Below are 24785 nucleotides of genomic sequence, written 5' to 3'. Positions count from 1 at the left end.
CACCACAATTTCTCCCGTTTTATTAAAAGGAAATGCGCTTGACTGCAAAGCACGATGAATCAACTTTGCCACACGTATCAGAAATACCTATGGCAAATGTGCACCATGGAGTCAAATCGAGGTTTCGAATGGGAAAGATGTTTTTCAGGCCACGCAGTTTATAAATGAGAATGTTTTCTAAGGACAAAAACAGCGAGACTGTCGATGTGCGGGCAACGGAACAGAGGCTGGATCAGGTTCACTCACAAGTTCATGCGAACCTGTTATGACCTCTGCCTGCTGGAAGTGGGAGCCGTCGGCCCAGAGGACCGGCCGCAGAGAGCATGCTCATCACAGGGGGCGTCTGGTACTTTGGCACAGCGGAGCAGCTCTCATTAAGGAGGACTGGGTCTTGTGCGGATGATGATTCTCACGGGGGGGAGAGGGAGCGGTAGGTTCTTTCCAGTCACAGAGAGGGGCGCTGCATGTTCTGGGCGCGTGGGGCTGGGTGGGGTGGGGCGGGTTTGGTTGGGTTCAAGGAGTGGGGGGGGCGGGGCTCACCGGATCCTCTTCTGCTGCCGCGCCCGGTAGATGTCGTGCACGGGGGGCGCGATGGCGCTCTTGTCCTCCTCCTCGTCGGAGTCGGCGCTGGGCCTCTTCAGGGACTTGCTGGGCGCGCCGTTGTTCTCCGTCGGGCCGTTCCCCTCGCCGGCCGACTCCGGCTGCCTCCCCGCGATCATCTCCAAGGCAACGTCCATCGCTGCGAGCAACAGAGGGATGGGAGGGGGTGGATGGAGGGGTACGGGCACAGAAGCCTTACATAGCAGCTGCTCATTTAGAGTGGGCACAGTACAATATTCTGACTGAAACACATAGCTGACTATGTTCACCATAAGAACCATAAGAACAGTCTTCATAATGTTGTATAGTGGCTGTACAGTGCATCGCATTTAATAAATGGTTTGGAAACTCACTTTCTGGAAGTGTGCACCTTCTGAAAGTCTCCATCAACTCATCCACCTGCACGAAGGGACCCTACAAAACAGGAACCCCCAACTTCCTTAGACATTCATATTACAGCCCTACGTATTTAGAGGGAAATGTGCGCTTCTCCTACAGGAGGCCATTTTGGGCAGGGGAAAGGTCCAGGACAGGACAGGGCGGGGCTACTGACCGTGAAGCAGGTAGGCGGGGGCAGCAGCTTCATGAGGACCACAGCAGCCGGGGGAACAGGGAATACCCCCCCTGGAACAGGGTGGAGTCCTGGAGCTGGGGGGGTGGGGGGGGGGAGGGGGCGGGGCAAAAGTTTCATGTTACAGCAGGCCTGCGGTTACTGACATCAGCAGTTAGGAAAAGCGCGGTCGTGACTGACCTATGAGCTCATGATATTTGCGACACGGTGCTTACGGGCCAAGTGGCGGGGCTGGAAGGGGATCATCTGATTGGTGTCGGGTTTGGGGTACTCCGGCTTTCTGTCCGCCTCGTCTTTCAGCGCAGGCGCAGATGGGGCGACCACCGTCTCCGGGATTAGCGCCGCCAGTTTGGCCCGGGACACGTCCTACCGCGGCCACAACCAAAGGGGGGGTTTCAGCGCGCACGGGAGACCATTCGGGAAGCGTCACCGCTCAGATTCAGCCAGCTCGCTAAACTCTGAGCCAGTTAAAAGCGAGCGAAACAAAAGCCGGACGCGCAGAGCAAAACCGAAACGCGAAACGTCGCCGATCGGATGCAACCTCCGCTCTGCGCGCCCCCGCAAATGGACTGCCCTGTGACTCGAGTGCCCTGACCTTTGACCCCCCATCAATAACGTGTAACCTTGTCCGACGCAGCTACGGGACGTAAATAGCCTTCTCGCCCTTCGCTCCGCGGATACGTTGACGCATTCCTACCTTGTAGCCCAGGGCTTTGAGCTCGCTGCCGGAGCAGGGGTAGAGGTCCATGAACTTGTATCTGTCCACCAGCAGGGCCGTCTCCTTCCCTTCGTACTCCTCCTTGAAGGCCATGAACCTCCGCCTCTCCACTTTCAGGATGCTGGCCAGGTCGCCGATGTTGCTTTCAAAGGCCAGGAAGCGGGCCCAAATCTCCCTAGGGACCCAAAACGCGCAAATAAAGGCACACGCGCGGCTTTCGATATCGCGCTGCCATAAAACGTCGCACATTCTCGATGACACTCAGGCGAGAAAAACCTCCTTAACGTGACACGTGGCAAAATTACTACGCAAACATGACTGTTACGAAGGCGAAGGGGAGATATTTTCGGGGGAACGGATCGAGTTTGGAGACGGTTTACGGATTTGCGTTTAAAAATAAACAGGTCGTCGAGACGGCCATAAATCACGTAGCTGGTATCGGTTCTCGCCCGGGCGTCCTTTTCAGCGCGAGCGCTGGGGGACGGCGCTTACCCGGATTTCTCCGGTGACAGGCTCCCCGATGTCAGAACCCTCTCGAACAGAACCCGGGTGTTGTTGTCCTCTGCGAGAGAGAGAGGGAAACAGAACGTGAAAATAAGCAGACCGTTCCATTTTTGCCATTCCTTCTGGATGATGCTATCCTGAAAACTGGGGATCCGTTACAAACGATCCTTTTCGTTTGCCGCAGAGTGTCTCCCTGCTGCCTGAATGTAAATCAGAGAACAGTCAGCTGTTCAATAACACTACCGCCACATCGAATTCAGTGAGCGCTTAACTCAACGAACCACCACGGATTTCTCGATGACACAACAATCATTCTATGCTCAATGGAGCAGAAATCCAATTCATATATACAGACATATATTTCTTAAAGGGCGAATAAGACTCATGTCCTTAAGTAACACATTGCATAATCTATAATTACACATAACTAACAATGAAAATGCACTTACCATTAAGGTGAGAAAGATAATCAATGTATGCCAGTATATACTCTGGAACATCTCCGTATTTCTTTAGGCCAAGTTCAAATATCTTAAAGGCCACTGATTTGTCCTGTGTAACACAACAATGAAGTAAATATTTTTTGTAAATATTGTTTTACATGACAAATATGAGATGCAGGTAAATGACTAGCTAAGGCATAATCGAGGTTGCTGTCAAATAATACACATTTCATGCCTTTTCATTGTTGAGTGGGAGGGAGCGCACTGGTTTTAACAGCAAGATTAAATATCAAAGGATCCCATCAGTCAATTTCCTTTTAATTAAACGATACAATTTAACAGCTTTTATCATAACTATCACAACACTATCTTTTCTCCATTAGAAGCAGCATTCATGCTCCTGTTTCTAACCTCTGCACTGCTTTTAACTACCGTTACACAGCTGCCTCTTTCTCCATTTGATGTCCGTAACTTGTTTGTCTACGGGCTTCTGTAACTGTGTAACTTTGTGTGACTTCAGGTCCCAAGCAAAAGAGATTTCAATCTCAATGGGGGGTTTTCCTGGTTAAATAAAGGTTAGATAAACTCAGCTTGGTAGAAGGAACACCTATAGGAACAAGGCCACGCGGTCGTGAGTCGTGCCGGACCGGAATGGCGGCTTTGGCGCGGCACGGCGCAGACTTCCGCGGCTCTCTCACTTTGCTGCAGTAGTACTCCATCAGGGCGGCCGACACGTAGACGTGGTGGCGCGTCCGCGCGTCCTCCCGGGCCTTCTTGAAGATGGTCCGGCCCGACTTGATCCCCTCGGCTCTCCTCGCGAACTTCATGTACTGGATGTAAACCTGCGATGACAAGTTACTCTGGGTCATTGGAAGGGTTGAGACGTGTCACAAAATGGCACGTGGGAAAGAAAAAAGAATTTGACGCATGTTCGACATTTTAAAGCAATCATATGAAACGCTGTATCTGTGGCATGCGCTGAGCTAGTTAATGCACACGCAACTGAATTTAAAAAATGTATTCTATTATGGAACATAGGCTTTATTTTGTAAAAGCGAAAATGCATTTGCTCATTAAGCAGCCACGGGCTCAGAAAATACTTCTGAAAAGGATCCTGTGTTTTCCCTCATTGAGTCTTGCACTATTCAGAGAACTAATCTTCATAACAGAAAGAGGCCCCATAAAATCAAAATACCATTGCTCAAAATAAATAAAATATAATCCACGTCCCTCAAGGATTATAAAGATATCTTGGCTTTATTAAGAAGAAAAATCGCCAAGTTTCCTGAGCTTGGCGATGCAAAATTTTTAAAGCCATTAAAGGAGCACATACAATATGAAATGTACTACATTTTAACACTGCGAGAAAAGAAGCTGGCCGTAGCTATGAGTAGAGAAAGCTGTGGAGCACATGAGGCCTTACCAGCGTTGGGTCAATGTCTTCTATGGCCAGGAGACGGTTGTATATGCTGTGCACCTTCTCGTGCTTCATTCGACTCTGGAAAACAGCAGAGGTTCAGGTCGGTCGGTCCGGAGGGCGCGCTGCATTGGACCGCAAGCCGCGAGCGACAGGAGCGGCTCCGCCCCCGCCCCGTTTCCGTGGCGCTCACCTCCTCGTAGTCGGCGAAGGAGAAGTGGAGCAGCATGTTCTTCCTCAGCAGGGTTCCGATGGCGCGCTCGTAGATGTTGGCCGCCTCGTCGCTGAACAGCTTGGCGTTGTTCATGTCCTGGACGCGAAGGACAAAGGCCCGTTCGTTTGTCGGCCTTCAAGACCGAACAGATCCCGGAGCCGGAACCCTCCCTCCCCGGACCACGCTAAGGCCAATCACGTGCTGCCCTGCCAGGCTGCTGGCCACTCAGACCAGGCATGGGCATGCCTCCATGCCAGCCTGTGGCGCACACCCATACGCCAGGAAAGTATCTTAACATAAGCCACCCAACAACCCACGTTATTTATCGTTGTTTAAACTTTATTTAACAAGGTTGTGTCAAGTGAGAACTCAATTCTCATTTGCAGTGCAGACCTGGAACTCAAAGGAGACAAGATATGCAAGGCACTGCAATGGACCCCTGTCCTCTAATGTTGGGGGGGGGGGGGGGCTTGGGACACGTACCCCCTTTTCAGCCAGCAGTTTGCTGGACTGCTCCAGGTACTGCGCGGCCTCGTACCAGACGTCAGGGTGATGTCCCAGGACCAGCAGGCACTGTTCGTAGGCAAACATGACTGCAAGACAACACACAGCACAGCTTACTAAACGCTCGGCTCAATAGCGTTGTGTCCCCGCTTTCGCACAATGATTAACTCACTCAGCAGATGAGCTTATCTTGGCCGACCTACACGTGTTCATCCAGCTGGATATTTACTGAGGAAAGTGTGGTAAAGCACCCTATTAAAATGTACTTCAAAGCTTGCAAACTATTGGGTTCAAGGTCAGGTATGAACGCCTACATCAATCTGAGGCCACAAGAAGGCTGGGTCTCTTTCTAAGTTTAAAAAACCTTTCAACAAATCCTTACATTTAAATTCAGATAAAACATGCACAAAAAGAAGACTTTCGAGGATTTTCAAAACCGGAAGAATAAATTATAGCCAGGCCTGCCACTGTTCTCAATCTTATAACAAGGAATAAATATCAAATTTCTACAACATTGTGAGTAAATTCTGCATTAGCCAGGTAGGGGGCAGCATTTGGTCTCCAACTTCAGCTTCAGCATTTGTGCTTATATTAAATCCATCTATCAACCACAGCACCAGCAGAGCAACTGATTATGCACCTCTAGATGAAATCAGAGGCAATGAAGACACATTCACGGAGGAAGACACGTCCATTAGGAAACAACTCCTGTCGAGTGTTTAATGAAACCCAGGTCCGGGAACACAAACCAGGACCCATTTCCTTCTGCAGCAATGACCTCAGACCATGAGGCGCTGAACGCTGGTCAGAGATGGGGCCAGTAGGGGGCGGTCTCACCTCTCTTGGTGATGAGGGTCTGGTCCTCCGTTCGCAGCGGGTTGCTCTTCTCCCACTGGATGTACTTCTTCCACATCTCCACCTGCTGCGCTTCCTGGGGGGAGTTTTGGGGGGGCACCGACGGGGCGTTCCTGTCCAGGCCCTTCATCACCGTCTCGTACTCCTGTAGGCGGGGCCAACACACTCTTAACACTCGCTCAACAGGCATCATTTAAGGAATCTCAGTGTAAACTACTCGACTTGTAAATAATGAGTATGTTACTTTTATTAAATGATAAAATAAAAACAGAAAAATAATAGAATCATGGAAATCATAACCATAATCCTATATAACTACTAACATCATACATAATAGAGTCAAATCAATAGTTTGACATCATTTATGGTCTCAAATAGAGGGTCAAAACCACCCACAATAGATAACACACACATACACACCCACTCACACACACTTAAAAGTCTCTCTATCATTCACTACGGACAGTTGGGCAATGGTTATGAAATCATACTGAGATCCAGAAATCTGTCACTGGTAGTACAGTTATAATTTACGAATGTAGTGTGAGTAGACTCGTGTTACACATCAATAGATACCGATCCAGACGGTAGTTTGAGTTGAAGGGAAGAAGCTGTGTTGCGGGAAAAGGGGTGAGAGGCCTTGCCTTTGCCACTCTCCTGGCGTTCATGTAGTCCCTGCTGCGGTCTTCGATCATTTTCTTAGCCAGATGCACATTGATCCCCTACCACAAAACCACACTTTAATCATCATAACAGTGTTAATCATCATAACGCCTCCTCCTAAAGACGGGGCTCATTTTGAAGAGATTTAGTATGGGTATGCTACGAGTGCTCACGGCGAGGCTTGACACTGTAGAAGCTCTTTAGGCAGTAGGCAAAATGGCTTCCCTAAATGGCCTGTTCATGTCATTGTGCGTTCTTCATCATGTATTCACATGTATGCTATTACCACGCTGTTTGTAATATATCACTCCTATGGGATCATATACAAAGTTCACCATCCATTGTGAATTGCATATATAGCACATATTTAGTTTATAATAGTAATGTATGTACAGCAGAGCTACTCAAGTGCTACAATAGCATCATCCTGCCCACTGAAAAAGTGACAGTGGTGTTAGAGACCCCCCCCCCCCCATCCCCCTGGTCTCGCGTGTCTGGTTGCGTCTTTCCGGGCCTGAGCTCGCACCTCCTCGTACTTGCTGTAGTCCCTCCACAGCTGCTCGATGTTGATCATGGGGTTGACGCAGCCCCTCTGGTAGACCCGGCGCACGGCCGTGATTCGCTGGTTCTCCGCGTACGAGCCCACCGCCTCGCTGGGGACGGAGAGAAAATATCAGTTGAGTCACTTCCTTTGGGAACAGCCTGGCCACAGCCTCGTCTGCACACTATACGGCAGGCACACTTACACTCCTTTTAGGAAGTTTATGTAGTCCACCCATATCTGGAAACAAAGAGAACAGACACATTTTTCAAAGTGAGACTGGCCCTAAAGGAGAGGTCGTAGATCATGTCTATTTGTCGCCATTTACCTGATATGACATGATCTCCATACCGATCTTGTCCAAGGCGAAATCATAGGCTTGTGCCATCTTCTCTCTGAAACATTCAAAGGAATGATATTTCTGCATTACACCCTTAAAAACAGGAGAACTGCCTTTTATATACTGCATATAATATACAGTGAGCTTCATAATATTTGGGACAATATTCTTTCTTGATTTGGCTTTTTACTCCACAATTATAGATTTGTAATCAATACACAAATTTCTTCCCATGTGCTTAAAGTGCAGATTTTAACTTTTAATAAAGAGTATTTGTATACATTTTAGTTACACCACGTAGAAATTAGCAACACTTTTTATACATAGTCCCTCCCATAGCACCATAATATTTGTGACATAGGTGTTTCTGATTAGTCGGGTGTGTTCAATTGCTTCCTTAGTGCAGGTTTAAGACAGCTTTCAGTATCTGGTCTTTATTCTAGGCTTTTGTTTGCCTTTGGAGTCTGTTATTGTCATTTGTCAAGATGAGGACCTGAGCTGTGCTAACTAAAGTCAAGGAAGCCATTATGAGTCTGAGACATAAGATAAAAACAGGCAGAGACACGGGCCAAACCTTAGGCCTAGCAAAATCAACTGTTTGGAATATCATTAAAAACAAAGCAAGCACTGGTGAGCTTAGTAATCACCTGGTAGGCCAAGGAAGACCTCTACAGTTAATGACCAAACAAGTCTCACCATAACGAAGGAAAAACACCTGTCTGACAGATCAAAAACACACTTCAGGAGGCAGGTGTGGATATGTTAGTAACTCCTGTCCACAGAAGACTTCATAAACACAACTACAGAGGTTACACTACAAGGTGCAAATCAATAGTTAGCTGCAAAAACAGTAGCAGTTTGCTAACAAGTACCTAAAATAGCATGCAGGGTTCTGGAAAAAGGTCTTGTGGACAGATGAGACCAAGATTCACTTGCATCAGTGTGATGGCAAAGTGTATGGCTGCCACAGATACAGGCTCACTTGTCTTCACTAACAATGTAACTGCTGATAGCAGCAGCAGAATGAATTCTGAAGTGTACAGAAGTGTCTTATCCGCTCAAGTTCAAGCAAATGCCTCCAAACTCATTGGACACTGCTCCATCCTACAAGGCAATGATCCCAAACATGCTGCTAAAGCAACAAAGAAGATTTTAAAAGCCAAAAACTGGAAAATGCTTGACTGGCAATGTCATTCACCTGATCTGAATTTAATTTAACATGTGTTTCATATTTTGAAGAAGAGTTAAGGTAACTAGCCCACAAAACAAGTTGGAGCTGAAGATGGCTGCAGTACAGGCCTGGCAAAGCATCACCAGAGAAGATATTGAGCACCTGGTGATGTCTACGGGTCACGGACTTCAAGCACTCAATGCATGCAAAGGATAAGCAAAAAAAATACCAAACATGACTGCTTTCATTTACACAACATTAATATGTCCCAAACATTATGGTGCCTAGAAATGGGGGAGGGGGCTATGTATAGAACGTGCTGTGATTTTTACATGGTGAAACAAAAGTGTATAAATACACCTTTAAGTAAAAGTTGAGAATGTGTACCTTAACCACATGTGAATAGAGTACAGAATTCAATCAAGAAAAAATATGCCTTTGTCCCAAACATTATGGAGCTTTCAGTATATAACCTACAGTGTAGTCCATAGATATTTGGACAGTGACACAATTTCTGCCATTTTGTCTCTGCATTCTAGCACGTTGAATTTGAAATGAAACAATAAATGTGAGGTTAAAGTGAAAACTGTGCAAAAAGCTTTAATTTGGGGGTATTTACATCCATATGAAGTGAATAATGTGGGGATTACAGCCCTTTTTATACATGGCTCCCCCTAATTTCTACTTTTCAGAAACCAGCCATTATATGCATACAAACAAACTCAAATCAACAAATCAAAATTAATTTTATTTGCTGGTAGACAGCAAATGGTTTCACCAGGCCAACAGAGACTGTGCTACTGAACAACCAATATTAAAGGGACTGCAAATGTACCACCTCTCCTCTCTCCAGGTGGCAGTCCTGAGTAATGGTACACATTCATAATAAGAATACTGCACTCCAAGGGAAGAATGACCCATCTTACTTGTAGCTTGGCAGCTTGCCCTTGGTCTCGCGGACGTAAGAAAGGTAGCACTTCCACAGATCGATGTGAAGCACTTTCATGAGACACCTCTGAAACAGCTACAAGGGGAGAGAAATACTCATCCTAAGTCGTGGAAGCGGTGCATTTTGAGGGTGTTTATGACAACCAGTGTCTTTTGTGCCGGAGGTCATTTTGTTATCCTCCATTCCATAAACAACAAAACAAAAGTGAAAGTATAAAGGGGGAACTTTTCTATCACGGTCAGGCTCGCTAAAAGCAAGGATCGGGCGGTTATTTAAAAAAAAAAACTAACGGCTTAAATGTGTCAGTCATGACGGAGACCATTATCGTGATTGGAAAGCGGGACCGCCGAAGACTAATAGAGGATTTCATATCATGACGTGTTTGCTGTTGACCCGCTTGGTGGTGGTGGTGAGGGAGACAGAAATGTCTCATATGCATGAAAATGAGAGTGGGGGAGGAGGAGGCACTCCCCGGAGAGGCTGCAAACAGAGCATGAGTCAGAACGGCGTCGGGCCCGACTGACGTGGGTGACATGCACTCGAGAGGAGGGTACACTTTGTTGTCTGGAGACGAGCTGCTTACGTCAACAGGCGTCACCCCCCCCTCCCCCCCCCACTCAAGCCCTTTACAAGCGTACCATCCCCCTCCATGGTGACAGTAGTCACACACAGAGACACCAACACAAGTAAGCTCTAGAAAGACAGGGACCCCACGTAGCACAAACTTACACCTGGCACTGTTGGGTTCATTTAAGGGCGTAGTTTCAAACTCACATCCACTGAATTATTAGATTACAGTTAAAACCCACAGTTAGTGGAGTACAGAGATATTGACAAGTAAAACTACTGCATAGAACATGGGATCAAAATGAAATGATTATTTCCATCTTTGAAAAGAAAATTTTACTTATATTCACAGAAGGTGAGGCTGTATAGTACATAATCTTTTTGGATTACAGTTTCTTTTTCCAATACAGTTTCTGACAGGGTCCTTAGCTCCTTGGCTTATTAAGAGGTAAACAGTAATGGGAGAGACAAACTGACCTAATACCGCAAAGGTATGGGGAATCGAAGAGCAAAACATTTACGTGGTGTGAATGTTCTGAATGTTTATGACAAACAGTCCATTAGTCACTCACCTTTTCAACTTTGTCATAGTTTTTAGCCTTGATCTGTGAACAGATTTTAAACACAGTGTTAATTATACCAGTAACCGTCTCAGAATGTATAATAATGAAAAATAATGTACACACATAACACCCACAATCCCACTCAGGTCAACAAAGTGAAGTTCACACAGTTCTTGTCATTTTATTCCAAGCAGAAAAATTTGCCAATGGTCCACACAGGAAGTCATGTTTTGTTATATTTTAAAAAATCATTAATTGTAACTGTATTGCCATTTTTATCAACTGTTACATTTTATGTCAAGCTTCTTTTTGAAATTGTGTGATTTTGTTTAGCACCAGGGACAGACAATTTTTTTTCTAAAGCAGTCCTTCTAAAGCAAGGACTATCCAGTGACTCAGAAACTAACAATCACTTGCTGGCACTTATAACCTCACATATGAGACACAACTCACTACTCTTTAATATTTTAAAACTATTTTCCTTTTTTATACTGGAACTGCTAGTTGTGTCTGGACTCATTGTCCAAGCTGAAGTCTAGGCTATATAGGACAGCAGTGCTCTGCATCTCCTGCAAGAAGACTGCAATGTGTGGAGACCAAATTATGTTTTTGGGTGAAACAGTTCAAATTGGAATCCGAATACTCCATAGATCAGCTGAAGAGTAAAGCAAGTGCCAGAACATACGGACCCACATTAAGCTTCCATTTTTGACATTAAATTGTAGTGTGTACAAAGTATATTGTATTAAGTATAGTCCAGTCAAGCGTTCATTACAACCTGAATCATACCCACATGATTGTGAAATCTGTCACCGAAGCAACTCGCTTTATGGGGAAAAACAGAACTGTTATGGTCTGTGGCTGTCATCGGTGGGAAGAATAGCTCTATCAGTAAGAGTGCACTACTGGGCTCTGCTCCTCCTTAGTGACACGGCAAGATGTGAGAGGTGTGACATCACTAGCTGAGAGGTGCCATGGCCCCAGCCTGGCTGGGTAAGCACTGCCACAGGACAACAAGACAGGCCACAAGCCCTCAGCCAACTATAAGCAACCAGGTACTGGCTGCTACAGTGCAGACAAAGAACAAGTCCATAAGCCTATCCGTAATACACAGCACATAACTGCCACCCGAATATCAGTAAAAAACCAGACCGTTCAAACATCTCTAATTCAGATATAGGACCAACATCATATGAAATAACTATGCTTAAAGAACTGTCTCCTTGGGCAAAATAAACAAATTCACTGAGGATGTGGCATGCTCTACAACCTAGCAAATAAGTCAGCGAGTTGGAGAATACAAGCGCTGCATTATGATTTAGTGAGACTTCATCCCAAGGCCCATCGTGCCATCAACATTCACTTAGCCAGTTAATGAGGGATAGGACTTAATTTCCTTCTCTATACTGAAAAACTACTGACAAAAATTATGGATTTAAGATATACTGTGACCAGATCTGGGAAATAAACATTGAACACAAGAAGACAGAGCCTAAAGAGAATGTAAATCAGGGGTGGCCATTTTTTCTGAACACTTTTCGTTACACTTGATCGTTACACTTTTTTTTTTTGAGTAACATATTCAAGTAACGATCAAGTGTTTTTTGATCGTTACTTGAATTACTTGAAGTTACTTTTTAAATTCCTTACACGGTATTGTGATTTTGCCATTTGCAGCAATGTATACAGTACACTTTTAAAATAAGATATGGGAGGGAAAATAATCTGCTCAAAATTTGCTGATGTGACAATTTGAAGGTACTAGGAGTCTGTGGGGAATGATTTGCTGTAAACAAAATTATGAGGTATGACTCAGCTTGTCAAGTTGAATCAGAGACAAGATATGAGAGAAGAGTGGAGGTGGCTACAGTATGTGATTACCCTGTCTGCTGGGAATTTTGCTGTGAAGTCTGTAATGCCCCTCATTACACCGCAGATTTTGGGATCCATGAGGTTCGGATATTGGCTTAAAATTTAATTATCATTTCAGATTTGGCGAAATGGAATTCAAAAGCTCTCATTACTGTCACAATTCACTGTCATAGCTGGCATCAGCATGAGCAGAAACTGCCAACGTTTGCACATGAATATTAGGAATGACGATGATTGATTTCAGAACATGAGGACTGCGGATATTACACCGCGCATAATATGGGAAGATCTCACAGTAAACAAAAAGATGGAAGTAGTAAAAGAACTCAAAAATCTACAAAAATCCACCTTCAATGATTAATGATTAAAAATGTTTAATTGTTCTTGTCCACAATGAAGAAATAGTATTACCTTGATCTGACACTATACCGAAGACATTGCTCTTTTCTACTGCCAGAGGATGCATAGGCCTCACTGTGCCTTTAACTGGAAAGAACAAAGCTAATTTTGTTGTGCAAAACACACTGAACTGCATAAACAGGCTAATATATGCGTAGTTTGTGAACCAAAATGGCTGGGCACTGGCTTAGGGGCAACCATACTGTAAGTACATATATAAGGAACATCATTTAGACTGAATCAAGGTTAATACAAATGAAGCATACCAGGCAGTGTTGTCACAGAGGATTTCACCATTTCCTCAAAGAAGCGCCAACATCAATATTTTAACAGTGGTGGCCAAATCCAATTTAGGTCCAGTGAAGGACTGAGAATGTTAGTTGAGATTTTGAAGATGATACATTTGATCTTTAAAAAGAATACTGTTAACAAAACATAATTAAAGATAAATATTTCAGACTGCTTTGTATTGGTGGAATACAGTTTAACAAGTATGGCTTGGATTGTCAAACTAACCTGTGAGTGAGGTACAATCATGTCGAGGAAGAAATGCAAGTCAATAACACTGACAGTGTGAGGAGAGTGACAGTGAGCTAGAAATACAGAGGCAGAACAAAGTAATAATAAAATAAGTTCTCTTTCGGCTATCGATATGGCGGTTCTGTGTACATTACATCACAAGCATTTAACAGACACTCTTATCCAGAGCGACTAACTACATATTTATTGCATAGCATGTGAACAGCTGTTCCAGTTTTCACTATGCCATTGACATCAAGAGAGCCTGTTATTAAATTTTAAATGAATAAATATGGCCTGCAGCAATACAACCAAACTATTAGTAAACTATTTGCATAATTGTTGACATTAAATACAATGTTTAACACGTACTTAGCCTGCTATCTTACTCCAGTACTCACGTTAGTCAATACTCCTGAATAGGCCTATAATATCAATGAGAACACAATGGAAAATTTGTTCCATATTTTAATTTATCTGAAATAATATCACTTCAAATCAATATTTTCTGTCAAATTATTGACCGATTTCTTTCATAAGGCAATTAGCCATGTAATAAGTGGAATAATCTACTCCGAGGTGGTCAGCTATCAAAACATAATGACCATCGAGGAGGCAACGCCCCTCCACTTCCGATCATTACTTTTCGATAGCTGACCACCTCACCATGGATTATCCCTTACGTATTCAGTAACATAGCCCATAAATGCAATAATGGCACCAAGTCTACGACCCATTGACATCAGCAAACATTTGGTGTCTTCTGTGTAAATTCCTTTTCCAGGCTTTCACTGCAGCTGATTTCAGTTGATCTTTTCTTTTGGGGGTTTCTCTTTGCAGTCTCCTCTTCAGCAAGCGAAATGCATGCTCAATTTAAATTAAGTTTCCACTTTTTCCCACTGAGGAAGGCTTTGGTTGCATAGGCAGTGTGTTTGGGGTCATTGTCTTGCTGCAGGACGAAGCACCAGCCAATAAGGTTGGAGAAATATCTTTCTATACAGCCAGACAAAATCTGTACACTTCCGAATTCATCCAAGTGCCATCATCCTCTGTTACATCAACATCAACACAGACAAGTGAGCCTGTTCCAGAAGCAGCCATACATTCCCAAGCCATGGCACTACCCCCTCCATACTTCACAGATCAGGTGGTATGCTTTGGATCATGGGCTTTTCCTTCCTTTATCCACACTTTCAGCTTTCCATCGCTTTAGTAAGGGTTTATTTTGGTCTCATCTCTCCATAAAACATTTTTCCAGAACATCTCTGGCTTGTCTCTGCATTTTTCAGCTAATTTTAATCTGGCCTTTTGATTCTTGCTGCTCATGAGAGGTTTGCATCTTGCAGTGCAGCCACGATAATTCTTCTCTCTAAGTCTTCTGCATACAGTGGCTTGTGATATTTTCACCCCTGCCCTCTGGAGAATGCTGATGATGTCATGACCATTCTTTTGTGGGTCTGTTCACAGCACTTAGGCTTGGTCTATCATCAGCTGCAATCGTCTTCCTTGGCTGACCAGTGTTTATTTCTTTTTAAAAATTTTCCAAACTGCTGTTGATAAGCCCAGATTCTGTGCTATGCTTCTTAGTTCTTCTTTTCTCTCAATTTAAAGATTATTTGTTTTGAACCATGGTTAGTTATCTGAGGTTGCATGGTGGTATATGCCTCTAACTCCAAATTCAAACTCCTTTAGAAACAAAGGCTAAAACCAAGACTAGGTAATCACTGCTCTTTGACACACCAACAGTCCATGCAACAAAGACACAAAAAAAACACATGAGCAACAGTTAACACTCGTCAGTCATCCATTAATTTTGGACAGCTGAAAATGGTGGGACTAAACACAAAACAGCTGTTTCCATAAAATGGTAAAACATATACACACATAAATACCAAGACATAGAAGCTGACTGTCTGGACTTTTGTCTCATATTCATCTTTGGTCTCAAATCCAAATGCCTTAAGTATATAGTAAAAATAAATTTCACTCTACCGTTACTATACTTTTGGAGAGAACTGCATACTTAGTTATAGTCCTACATTTGCTTGATTTCTAATCAAAATGACCCGCAAATGGAAAACTTATTGTAGTTTAGTCCCACAATTTGACATTATTTCCTCTCCAATTCTCTCAATTTACCACTACGGCATCCACACCTGTACATGGAGTACTTTAGGTGAAGCATGTGCACATCTCCAGGAGGCTTGTAAAACAGTGACTATTTTACAAACTCCAGGCCACATAATACTACAGGAGCGCAAGCATCAACTGGAGACAAGAATTTATTCACAGAAAACTCCTGACCCATCATTCAGAGAAAATTCTACAATGACCTTAGAAATATTATCAAGCATGTGATATCTAGGGCCCAATTTAAAAAACCAAAAGAAACCCCAAAAAAAAACATGGGAAGTGGGTTGTCAGGGTTTTGCATTTTATGCAAAACGGCAATCGGATTTCAATCTGGCTGATCAGAGACACAAATAACTACCAAGTGTAAATACAATGTGGTTAAATCTTATCCACGTACAACCTAGATACAAGTCGCATGAAACAAGCAGGTGTAAATGAGGTCTAGGAGTCTTGGACCCAGCCTGGGCTCGTGGCTTTACCAGCTAAGCCACACAGGAGCCCGTTTCTGATACATTTGCAAAGCCAGTCCATTACAGGGGCTGAAGCAATGTGAAACAGAATGGGTTATTCTAATGAAAATGAACTGTATCAGTTACGTCACCTGCTGTTAAACGCTGTAATTGTTTGTGGAAGCTTTTGCCAATGGCGCATGCTTAGAGTTCCTATAAAGACACACTCATAAGATTGAGCAGATGCACTCTGAAATTACTGGCATGTCGATTACAATGCTATGAGTTGTCAGACACTTCAAGGTGAAAAGGGCAGGTAAGATTACAGATGGGGATATTATATATGCAAGTAGGATTCTATCAACATTATCCCTCTAAATTTCACAATTAAATGCAAGAGCTAGTTCTTATCTTTATTTTCATCACCTAGGTTTGGCTAGTTCAGGGACCACCTACATTCACCAAATTGATGTGAAGTAAAGGACTTGCACTTCATTAATTTATTTATAAAATAATAAAGTAAATTACAGTTAATTAAACATGTTGATTGAATCCAGGCTTTTGTGTGAAGGTGATGGTGGTGATGAGAATGTAATGACTGTACATATATAGCACACACTAAATTCTGAACAAAATATTATCATAGGATTTCCCCTATATGCCACAAAGAAAAAAGCAAGATTCAATAATTCAAAGTACAGTATTGAACAGATTATACTTTATTTATTTTACTTTTGCTTCTCTGCAGAGGACACAACTGTACAGTGACCAAATCAAAATCATTGGGAGAGACAAGCAGAATGCACTTACTGATAACCCACACACATTTGTTATGCAATATCTAAAATGAATCAGCAACAAATTGGTTAATAGTTACGCCATGACAAGACAGTAAATACACTACATTTAAAGTTTAATGAACAAATCAGTGCGAGCTTTTCTATAGCTATTTCATGGGTCTGGCCAGTATGTCTGTCTGCTTCTCCAAAACAGCCGTGCATTCCACATGAAAAGGAAGCTCAGTTGTATGACAAAGGTAAGCATGTGAGATAAAGTGAGATTGGAGTTGAAAGTGCAAGGGACTCCAGGAGCTATTTATGCAATGGCCGGGTGATGGTGTATTGCCCTGTGCAACAAGTTGCGCAGCACAGTTCCCTGTGCATGTGGAAACAGAAGGGGACCGAAGATGGAACCGTGGATTCACGTGGTTGAAGTGCCACAGTCCGAGGGGTGGGGGTGGGGGTGCGGGCGGGGGCAAGGTTGGCGGTGCAAAAATATTTTTTGGGCATACTGAAAAAATATTTCACTTTAATAACTTAAGCATTTCACTAAGTCAAAACCTTAAATCAATAACTGCAGTGCTATCACTATGGGGAAACAATGCAACATTCTAAATACTGCCTAGATCTCACAGGTGTTAAAAATGTTCCCTGGCAGATATTTGGAAAAACAATAATTTTTTCACAACATATGTACTTGCAGTAACTCAATGCATTGTCTGTTCTTTCTTACTTAAAATACAGTTGTTCTAAGGTCAAATCTGATTTGTCTGTCGTTTCTAGATGTAAATGTGCAGCACAGATGATGTGCAAGGATTCCAAGGGAGAAATAATGTAAAAGCGCCTCAGTCGGATGCCACTAGGGAGTCCAGAAATCATTACTTGATTCTAATGTGGTTACAAATGTGTGTAAAAAAATACATTCCGTTCGTTCATACAATGTGAAAAATATGCTTTTAAAGCATACCTTGGGTTTCCCCAGTATTTGGCCAATTATAATTTCAGATTTAAATCCAATTGTAGCCTGAAATCAATACATATTTTGTGAAAGGACAAAAAAATGAAAACCCAATGAGACAATTAAGCATTTATTCTATTGTACCATATTTGTGACTACTTTCTGGCCCAAATGTTCCATTTCAAATGATGGAAAATACAACAGCAAAATAAAACTGAATTGTCCTTTCCATGAGCACCTGAGAATTTGCCAAAACCCAAATTTAGAAGTCACATAACTCACAAACCTACAAGAGTCCTGAGAGAACTAAGGCATCCATTACACCTTGTCCGTGTCTGTGAATGAACACAACCTTGGCTAAGTTAATCATGAAAAATGCATTTTCCCCTTTTTCTTTTTATGATTCTATTCTTCCCCCCAAATTGGAATATGAAATCTTTACAGTTGCACTTTATTGACTTGTCCCATCCTTGCAACGCCCATTATCAATTAAAGAGGGCACTTTACCATGCACTCTCTCTTAGAGGCAAGCACCAGTTGTTGCTTTTCATAATGAAATCCACAACAGTTGTGCAGTCAATGTACAGGACAACCATGCAGCTGGAGCAAGGAAATCTTACCATAAGAGGCATGATATACAATGAGGTTGGGGATACCCTGGTGACTGGGATCCTAAGTGAGCTTTAGGGTTTTCCAGCCAACACTGACATGGTCAGAATTTTGGTTGCATACAGACTGGCACTTCATTTTTCCAAATACTTACCAACTCAAAGAAGTTTAATTGAATTTCAGGCAAATAGCAATTTTGTATATAACCCAAGGTAAGCCAAAAATATTGAAAGAAGTTGCCTTAATCAGAAATATAGTTAATTAGTTATTACTGTGTGTGTGTATATATATATATATATATATATATATGCAGATAAACCAAAATATTTATTGGCTCTGTACTCCACAATTTTAATTTGTACTGAAACAATTCTCTTGTGGTTAAAGTGCATATTCTCAGCTTTTATTTAAGGGTATTTTTTTATTAACTTTTGTTTCACCATGTAGAGAAAACAGCCATTTTTACAGTCCCCCATTTCAGGGCACCATAATGTTTGGGACATATTAATGTTATGTAAATGAAAGTAATCATGCTTACTAATTTGTTGCATATCCATTGCATGCAATGACGGCTTGAAGTCGGACACAGACATTATCAGGTGCTGTGTATCTTCTCTGGTGATACTCTGCCAGGACCGTAAAGCAGCCATCTTCAGTTTCTGCTTGATTCGGGGGCTAGGTTGCTTGAAGTTTTCTCTTCAGCATAAGAAGCATGTTCAATTGGATTCAGGTCGGGTGAATGGCTTGGTCAGCCAAGAATTTTCCAGTTTTTGGCTTTGAAAGACAAGTGAGCCAGCACCTGTGGCAGCCATACATGTCCAAACCATAACACCCCTGCCACCATGTTTCACAGATAAGGGAGGGGCACTTCTTTTTCCAGCAAGTGATGCTCTTGCAATCACTCTTGATACAAGTGAGTCTTGGTCTCATCTGTCCATAATAACTTTTTCCAGAACTCCACAGACTCTTCCAGGTACCTCTTATCAAACAGTAACCTGGCCAGGGTTCTGCAGCTAACTAGTGGTTTGTATCTTGCTCTGTAGCTTCTGTAGTTCTGTCAGTAAAATGTTCTGTAGCCGGATGAGTTTCTGATCTGTCGGACAGATGTTTGGTGTTTGAATTTAATTTTGGTGAGAAATCTGTAGAGGTCTTCCTTAGCCTACCAGGCCCTTTGCGATTTCTGAGCTCAGCAGTGCGCTTTCTTCTTAATGATGTTCCAAACACTTGATTTTGGCAAGTCTAACATTTGGCATGTGTCTTTAACTTTTATTTTCTTATTTCTCAGCCTCATAATGGCTTCCTTGACTTTCCTTGGCACAACTCAGGTCCTCTTGTTGCAAACACCAATAACAGGCCAATCCAAAGGCAATCCAAAGCATAGAATCAAGACTAGATATTGAAAGCGCTCTTACACCTGCACTAAAGAAGCAACTTAACACACTTGGCTAATTATAAACACCTGTAAAGCCATTTGTCCCAAATGTCAAGGTGCCCTGAAACGGAGGACTGTGTATAAAAAAGTGCTGTAATTTCTACAAGGTGAAACCAAAATGTATAAATACCTTTAAACAAAAGCGAAGAATCTGCACTTTAGCCACATGTGAATTGTTTGACTACAAATCTAAAATTGTGGAGTACAGATCCAAATCAAGAAAAAAATGTCTACATCCCAAACACAATGGAGCTAGCGGTATAAATACATGAAAAAACTCAGAAAAGAAGGAAAATCAAAATAATGTCCTGGATTGCACGGTCTACTAATTAGACTAATTTAAGACAGGGAGGCCAACTACAACTGACTGCTAGGCATGTTATCCCCCTTATCTAAAATAGTTTTAAAAAGTTGGATCTATGCAACAACAAAAAAAGAGGGAATGACACAAATAGCAAAAATGAGGCAGTAACTAAATTCTTGAAATGCTGATATCACCTGAAATTGTTCAAGTAAAATAAAATATGTAAAAAACTAACAAAAGTTTAACTAAGGTGGCACAGAACTAAAATTTGCTAAGAAAATTGTGTACACTGTCAACAGGACACACTAAAATTAGGTTACGTATTGTAACTACTTAACAAATATAAAAAACAAATGTGTTGCCATTTTAAGTAATAAGTGGCAAATGTACTGGCAGTAGCATGAAAGCACAAAAGTGCACAAATAATCAAAATCTATCAGAAGTGTACATTAAGACACAACTAACATTATAAACATGGCTAACATGATCTTAAAGAAATGACACAGGAGGCAATAAATTGACACGACAAGTGAATAAAAGTCTAAAGCACTCCGATACCATTAAAATAGTTTTAATACTGTTGCAGATGAAACATGCAACAATGTTCATTTGACCCCATGAACTGCAGTGTAATACTGAGAAAGGGACACGGTCCCTGGAACATTTACAGTCAGCTGCTGGAAAAGAAAGTGTTAGGCTCTACTCCCCTGCTGTTTTTTGACTGCTTAACATCACTTTGTCCAAGAAGTGTGAATTTCACAATGCTGATACTGATAGGATTCGGACACCCATGCATACATGCAGGTTGTGAAAGATTTAAAGATTTAAGTGGAAAAAAACACTCAACCTCAGCTTCAATGTATAGCTTCCAGAATCTGCCAGAACTTGGGAACTGGGCGACAAGTCGCTCATACGTCTTCCTTGCTTTGTCTATAGGTTGGTTCTACAAAGCAGAAGGCATTTAAACAGTTTACACCTTTTCACACAGACAATCCCATGTGATGTATTTACATGATGTGGAGCCACGTTTCCTGTTAAGAGACCATCCCCATCCCACCATTTCCCGACCCGTTACCCCAGGTAGAAGGAAATGCAATCCTGTGCCACTAAACCTGTGCTTCTCGAATCAGTATGCTCCACGCGTCAAGGTCATATGGGTTTTCTTCCAACTTCTTTTCCGCTTTCTTCACTTTCTCTGGGATATACTCTGCAGCCTGTAAGAAAAGGACATGGACATAAGAAAACTGGAGACATAAGAAATACTAGAGAAGTGTACTATGGTAACAGTCAGAAAAGATTCTGAAAAGATGAACTGCCAATTAAAAATAGTCAAGTACTAAATTACGTTAATTTTATAAATAACCCTTCAAATTGCACCTCTTCGCAGCATTGTATGCAAATTGCTGCGAGAGACGCAAACGGTTTCTTAACGCTTAACCACGACAACTTCTGAACAAAGACATTCAAAATACTTTGTTGCCATATTCATTTCACTCTGCAAGGCACTGCGTTTCCTTCAAACCCGCTTTTGCCAACTAACTGCAATACATTTGTGTGTTGCTGCTCATGCAACATTAAGAACAACGTAATTTGTTCCTCGACACAGAAAGCGTGCACTTTCTTGACACTGACAGAGTCATTTACGTTCACAATTAGCAGTAAAATAAAATTTCCAGGGCGACCACACGTCAGTATCAGCGGGACAAAGAAAGGGATACGAGTTAGAATGGCTGGCTAGCTATCACCTAACTAGCCTTTATATAGCTACGTTATACAGAAACGAACCAACATTACACAAACAAGTCAACTAATAAAAATCAACTGCACAGTGTGACCCAAAATATCCAGTGCTAAATGCTGCGGGTAACATGATTTATTTGTTTGTTTGGTTTTTTTGTTGTTGTTTTTGTTATGAACCAACTCGTTGCAGGCAGCCCATAAATGTTAACATTAGCTAATTAGCTAGCTACTTAGCTAACATTTCGTTAGACGTCTAGTGATATTTAGCTAGCTAACGTTTTGAGCGTACACGAATGCAACCAGGGCCGATAAAACGACACGAATGCTCTACATTTGCGACTGGTTTTGCATATTTATATCATTACAAAGAATAGGCGACGATAGCTATCCTGGCTAATTAGTAGACTAACGTTAGACTAGGCCTTGTTAGCCACCACCAACGTGAACACAAATGCAGTTCAAATACTTCACCTGGTCGGAGGTTCCTTCCGCAGACATTGTTAGTTCATTTAAAATGCGTAAAACACCGTTTAGTACTATGGAAATAATCTAAATATCAAACATAACGCTGCATAGGACTTTTTGTATACTATATCTATACGATAGCGCTGCCGCTACAGTTAGCTAGCTACTGTTCTGAGGAAAAATGGCGACTTTCAACCGCCTCAGTATCATGCCAGTGCTGTGGTCTCGGGCGCAGATTCGCAGATTTGTACATCATCAGGCTGCTTCACCTCGGTGATACTATCCCATCTACATCATATGACGTTGAATCTGCGCAGAAATGTGCGCATTATGACGCCCCCGAAAAATATTAGAAGTTGGTGTTCCTTCCAGGTTATTTACATGGTTGTCTCCACACGGTCTTTTTTAGTTTTATGATACAGCGTAGGCTACATTGTTTTGATAGCTTTATTGCAATTTAAGTGAAATCACAGCTATTTACGGAGTCTTGAGTATATCATATCATATCATATAGTATCATATAATGCGTCGGAAAGAGTCCAATTTCTTATTATATTTTTAGAAAAGGTTTATTTACATCTGCTGTTTTGGAGAGCTGTTTTGCACCTGCAAATCTTAGGAACATGTTTGAGTTTTTTCACTTTTGTTTTCTGAACACCGACTTTTATATTTTAGCTGTCACAGTTTAAAATAATTTACAACGTGTTCCCTGACAATTTACAAATGCTAATGTTGCTTATATTTTTTGTTTTATTTCCAAAAAGTTATTAATTAAGTAATTAAAGAGAACATAGGCCGAATTCTGCTTAAGCATGTCTAAGTTTGTTAGTATTTTAATACCAAAGCTTTAAACGTCATTCCATGCTGCAGCATTGATATGGAATGCTGTTGAAGGTTTGTGTAATTAATTATTTGTTAATGTGTCAGCCTAAACTGACTTCTTGTTCTCAGCCTTACACGTTCACCCTTCACCTTCAGACGCCCACCTGCCTTTATTTTACAACTGTCTGTGCTTCATAATGTGCACCATTGAGATAAAATAAAGGTACTTTACTTTTTCTTGAATATTACTTTATAGTTAACCGATGTAATGGGAACATTGAGAACATAATGGGTATCTTTTGGGGTTTCATATCATGGGTGCGGAGACCAGCTTGGGCTATGTTGCTGACAGATGCACTTGCTGACACGGGAAAAAGTCAACAGCCTGAGACTTTGAATACAAGGCATCTTTAGGGAAATTGAACAGAACCGGGTTGCTGCCTTGAAGCAAAACCAGGTTAAGTAATTACCTTTGATACCCTGCCTCAAAAATGTGTTCCCAGAGAATGAGGTGTTCATGTGAATCAAGTGGCACTCGGAGAGGACAGGCTCAGGGCTCTGAGAGGCAGCATGTGCTGAGTGGGGGGGAGGCACCTGACGCTGACAGGATTGTGGTTTCCATAGTGCGCTTCAGCCTGGAGCTAAACTCAAGAGTGTTTTGCTAGAGAAAAACAGACCATTGTGAATGAGGAGTATGCTGAAGTGGTTTAGGACTGGAAGAGGACACAAATAATAAAGAATAACGTGATAGTATTGGTTGAGGGGAATGGTAGCCAACGGTAGAGAAAACATAATCAACACCTTACCCTTCTTCAATCAGTGAATAATTAATGTAATCGTCTTTTATCTTATGTATTTCTCTTGATGATTGGTATTTTGGAGTGCAGTCCTGTTCACAAGTGGATTTTATAATTTGCCAAAACAAATTTCCCATCTGGAACAAGAGAGGTATTTATTGGCAGGAGAACCCAGAAATTGTCTTACAACATTTTAATAAACCTTTTAGTGTACACTGGAGCTTGTATTTTTAAGATCAAACTGAAGGTGACAAGGCAGCTTTTTGCCATACACTGTTAGAGAAGTAATGGGCTGACAGTCTTATCTCTGCCTCTTTCTTTTCGGTTTGCTTTTAACCCCATAAAGTGCCCACAACTATATGTTGCGTTTTTATGCAGGTTGACCAAAAGATAGCAGAAAGATAGCTTCCTAAAGCTCTGGTGCTTCAACATTGTTCCCTGTCTTTTGGATTGCGGAAGTTTCTTTTCTTTGTTTTGGTTTGTTTTGTACATGCTACGTACATAGACATAATTGCTAAACCATAACCTTTTGCTAACCAGACCTATAATCTACATATTGCGTCATCTCAGGGAGGATCAGAACGTCATAATGACCTGCAGACTTTGTGAATTTTGTGTAAGAGAGGGCCTTCTAAAATGTGTAATATGTGTCCTTTGCAAAATATCTGAATACCCTCCCCCCTCCCCTCTCCAACAGTACACACCAGTGCTGTGAAGGTAGTGGCTTGTTCCCCCCTAAATATCCAGTTTTTGCTAACCATTATTCTTTGTTGTTCTCTTTCGGAGCTAGCCAACAGAGTGGGATTGATGCACATCTGATCTAATGAAAATTGTGAAGAGAGGAGCTATACACAAACCGCAAACAACGTCATGTGTTTTTGGCATGT

The 24785-nt window shown here is 42.1% G+C and overlaps 1 protein-coding gene across 1 annotated transcript; it reads right to left on the bottom strand.

Annotated features, from left to right (window-relative positions):
• On the bottom strand, window positions 1-22529 carry LOC118228246 (cleavage stimulation factor subunit 3-like). Its single transcript, XM_035419608.1, has 21 exons — window positions 22286-22529; window positions 21187-21288; window positions 20922-21017; window positions 10630-10662; window positions 9468-9565; window positions 7359-7425; window positions 7236-7270; window positions 7016-7142; window positions 6471-6548; window positions 5809-5971; window positions 4951-5060; window positions 4447-4563; window positions 4260-4334; window positions 3535-3678; window positions 2843-2945; window positions 2382-2451; window positions 1869-2064; window positions 1387-1537; window positions 1154-1248; window positions 954-1014; window positions 1-739 (listed from the first exon to the last, which is right to left on the bottom strand). Exons 1-21 carry the CDS (start codon window positions 22310-22312, stop codon window positions 537-539), a joined length of 2151 nt encoding a protein of 716 aa, XP_035275499.1. The 5' UTR covers window positions 22313-22529; the 3' UTR covers window positions 1-536.
• Between the last annotated feature and the right edge of the window lie 2256 nt (window positions 22530-24785).

The sequence above is a fragment of the Anguilla anguilla genome, chromosome 5 (genome assembly GCF_013347855.1).
Source record: "Anguilla anguilla isolate fAngAng1 chromosome 5, fAngAng1.pri, whole genome shotgun sequence".
Classification (NCBI taxonomy): domain Eukaryota; kingdom Metazoa; phylum Chordata; class Actinopteri; order Anguilliformes; family Anguillidae; genus Anguilla; species Anguilla anguilla.
This window is presented reverse-complemented; position numbering and strand designations above follow the sequence as displayed.

Coding starts and splice junctions, on each gene's coding strand:
- LOC118228246 (XM_035419608.1), bottom strand. CDS start 22,312: ATGTCTGCGGAAGGAACCTCCGACCAG. Junction 21,289..22,285: donor CGGAAGGAACCTCCGACCAG/GTGAAGTATTTG, acceptor CTTTTCTTACAG/GCTGCAGAGTATATCCCAGA. Junction 9,566..10,629: donor ACTATGACAAAGTTGAAAAG/GTGAGTGACTAA, acceptor CTCCCCTTGTAG/CTGTTTCAGAGGTGTCTCAT.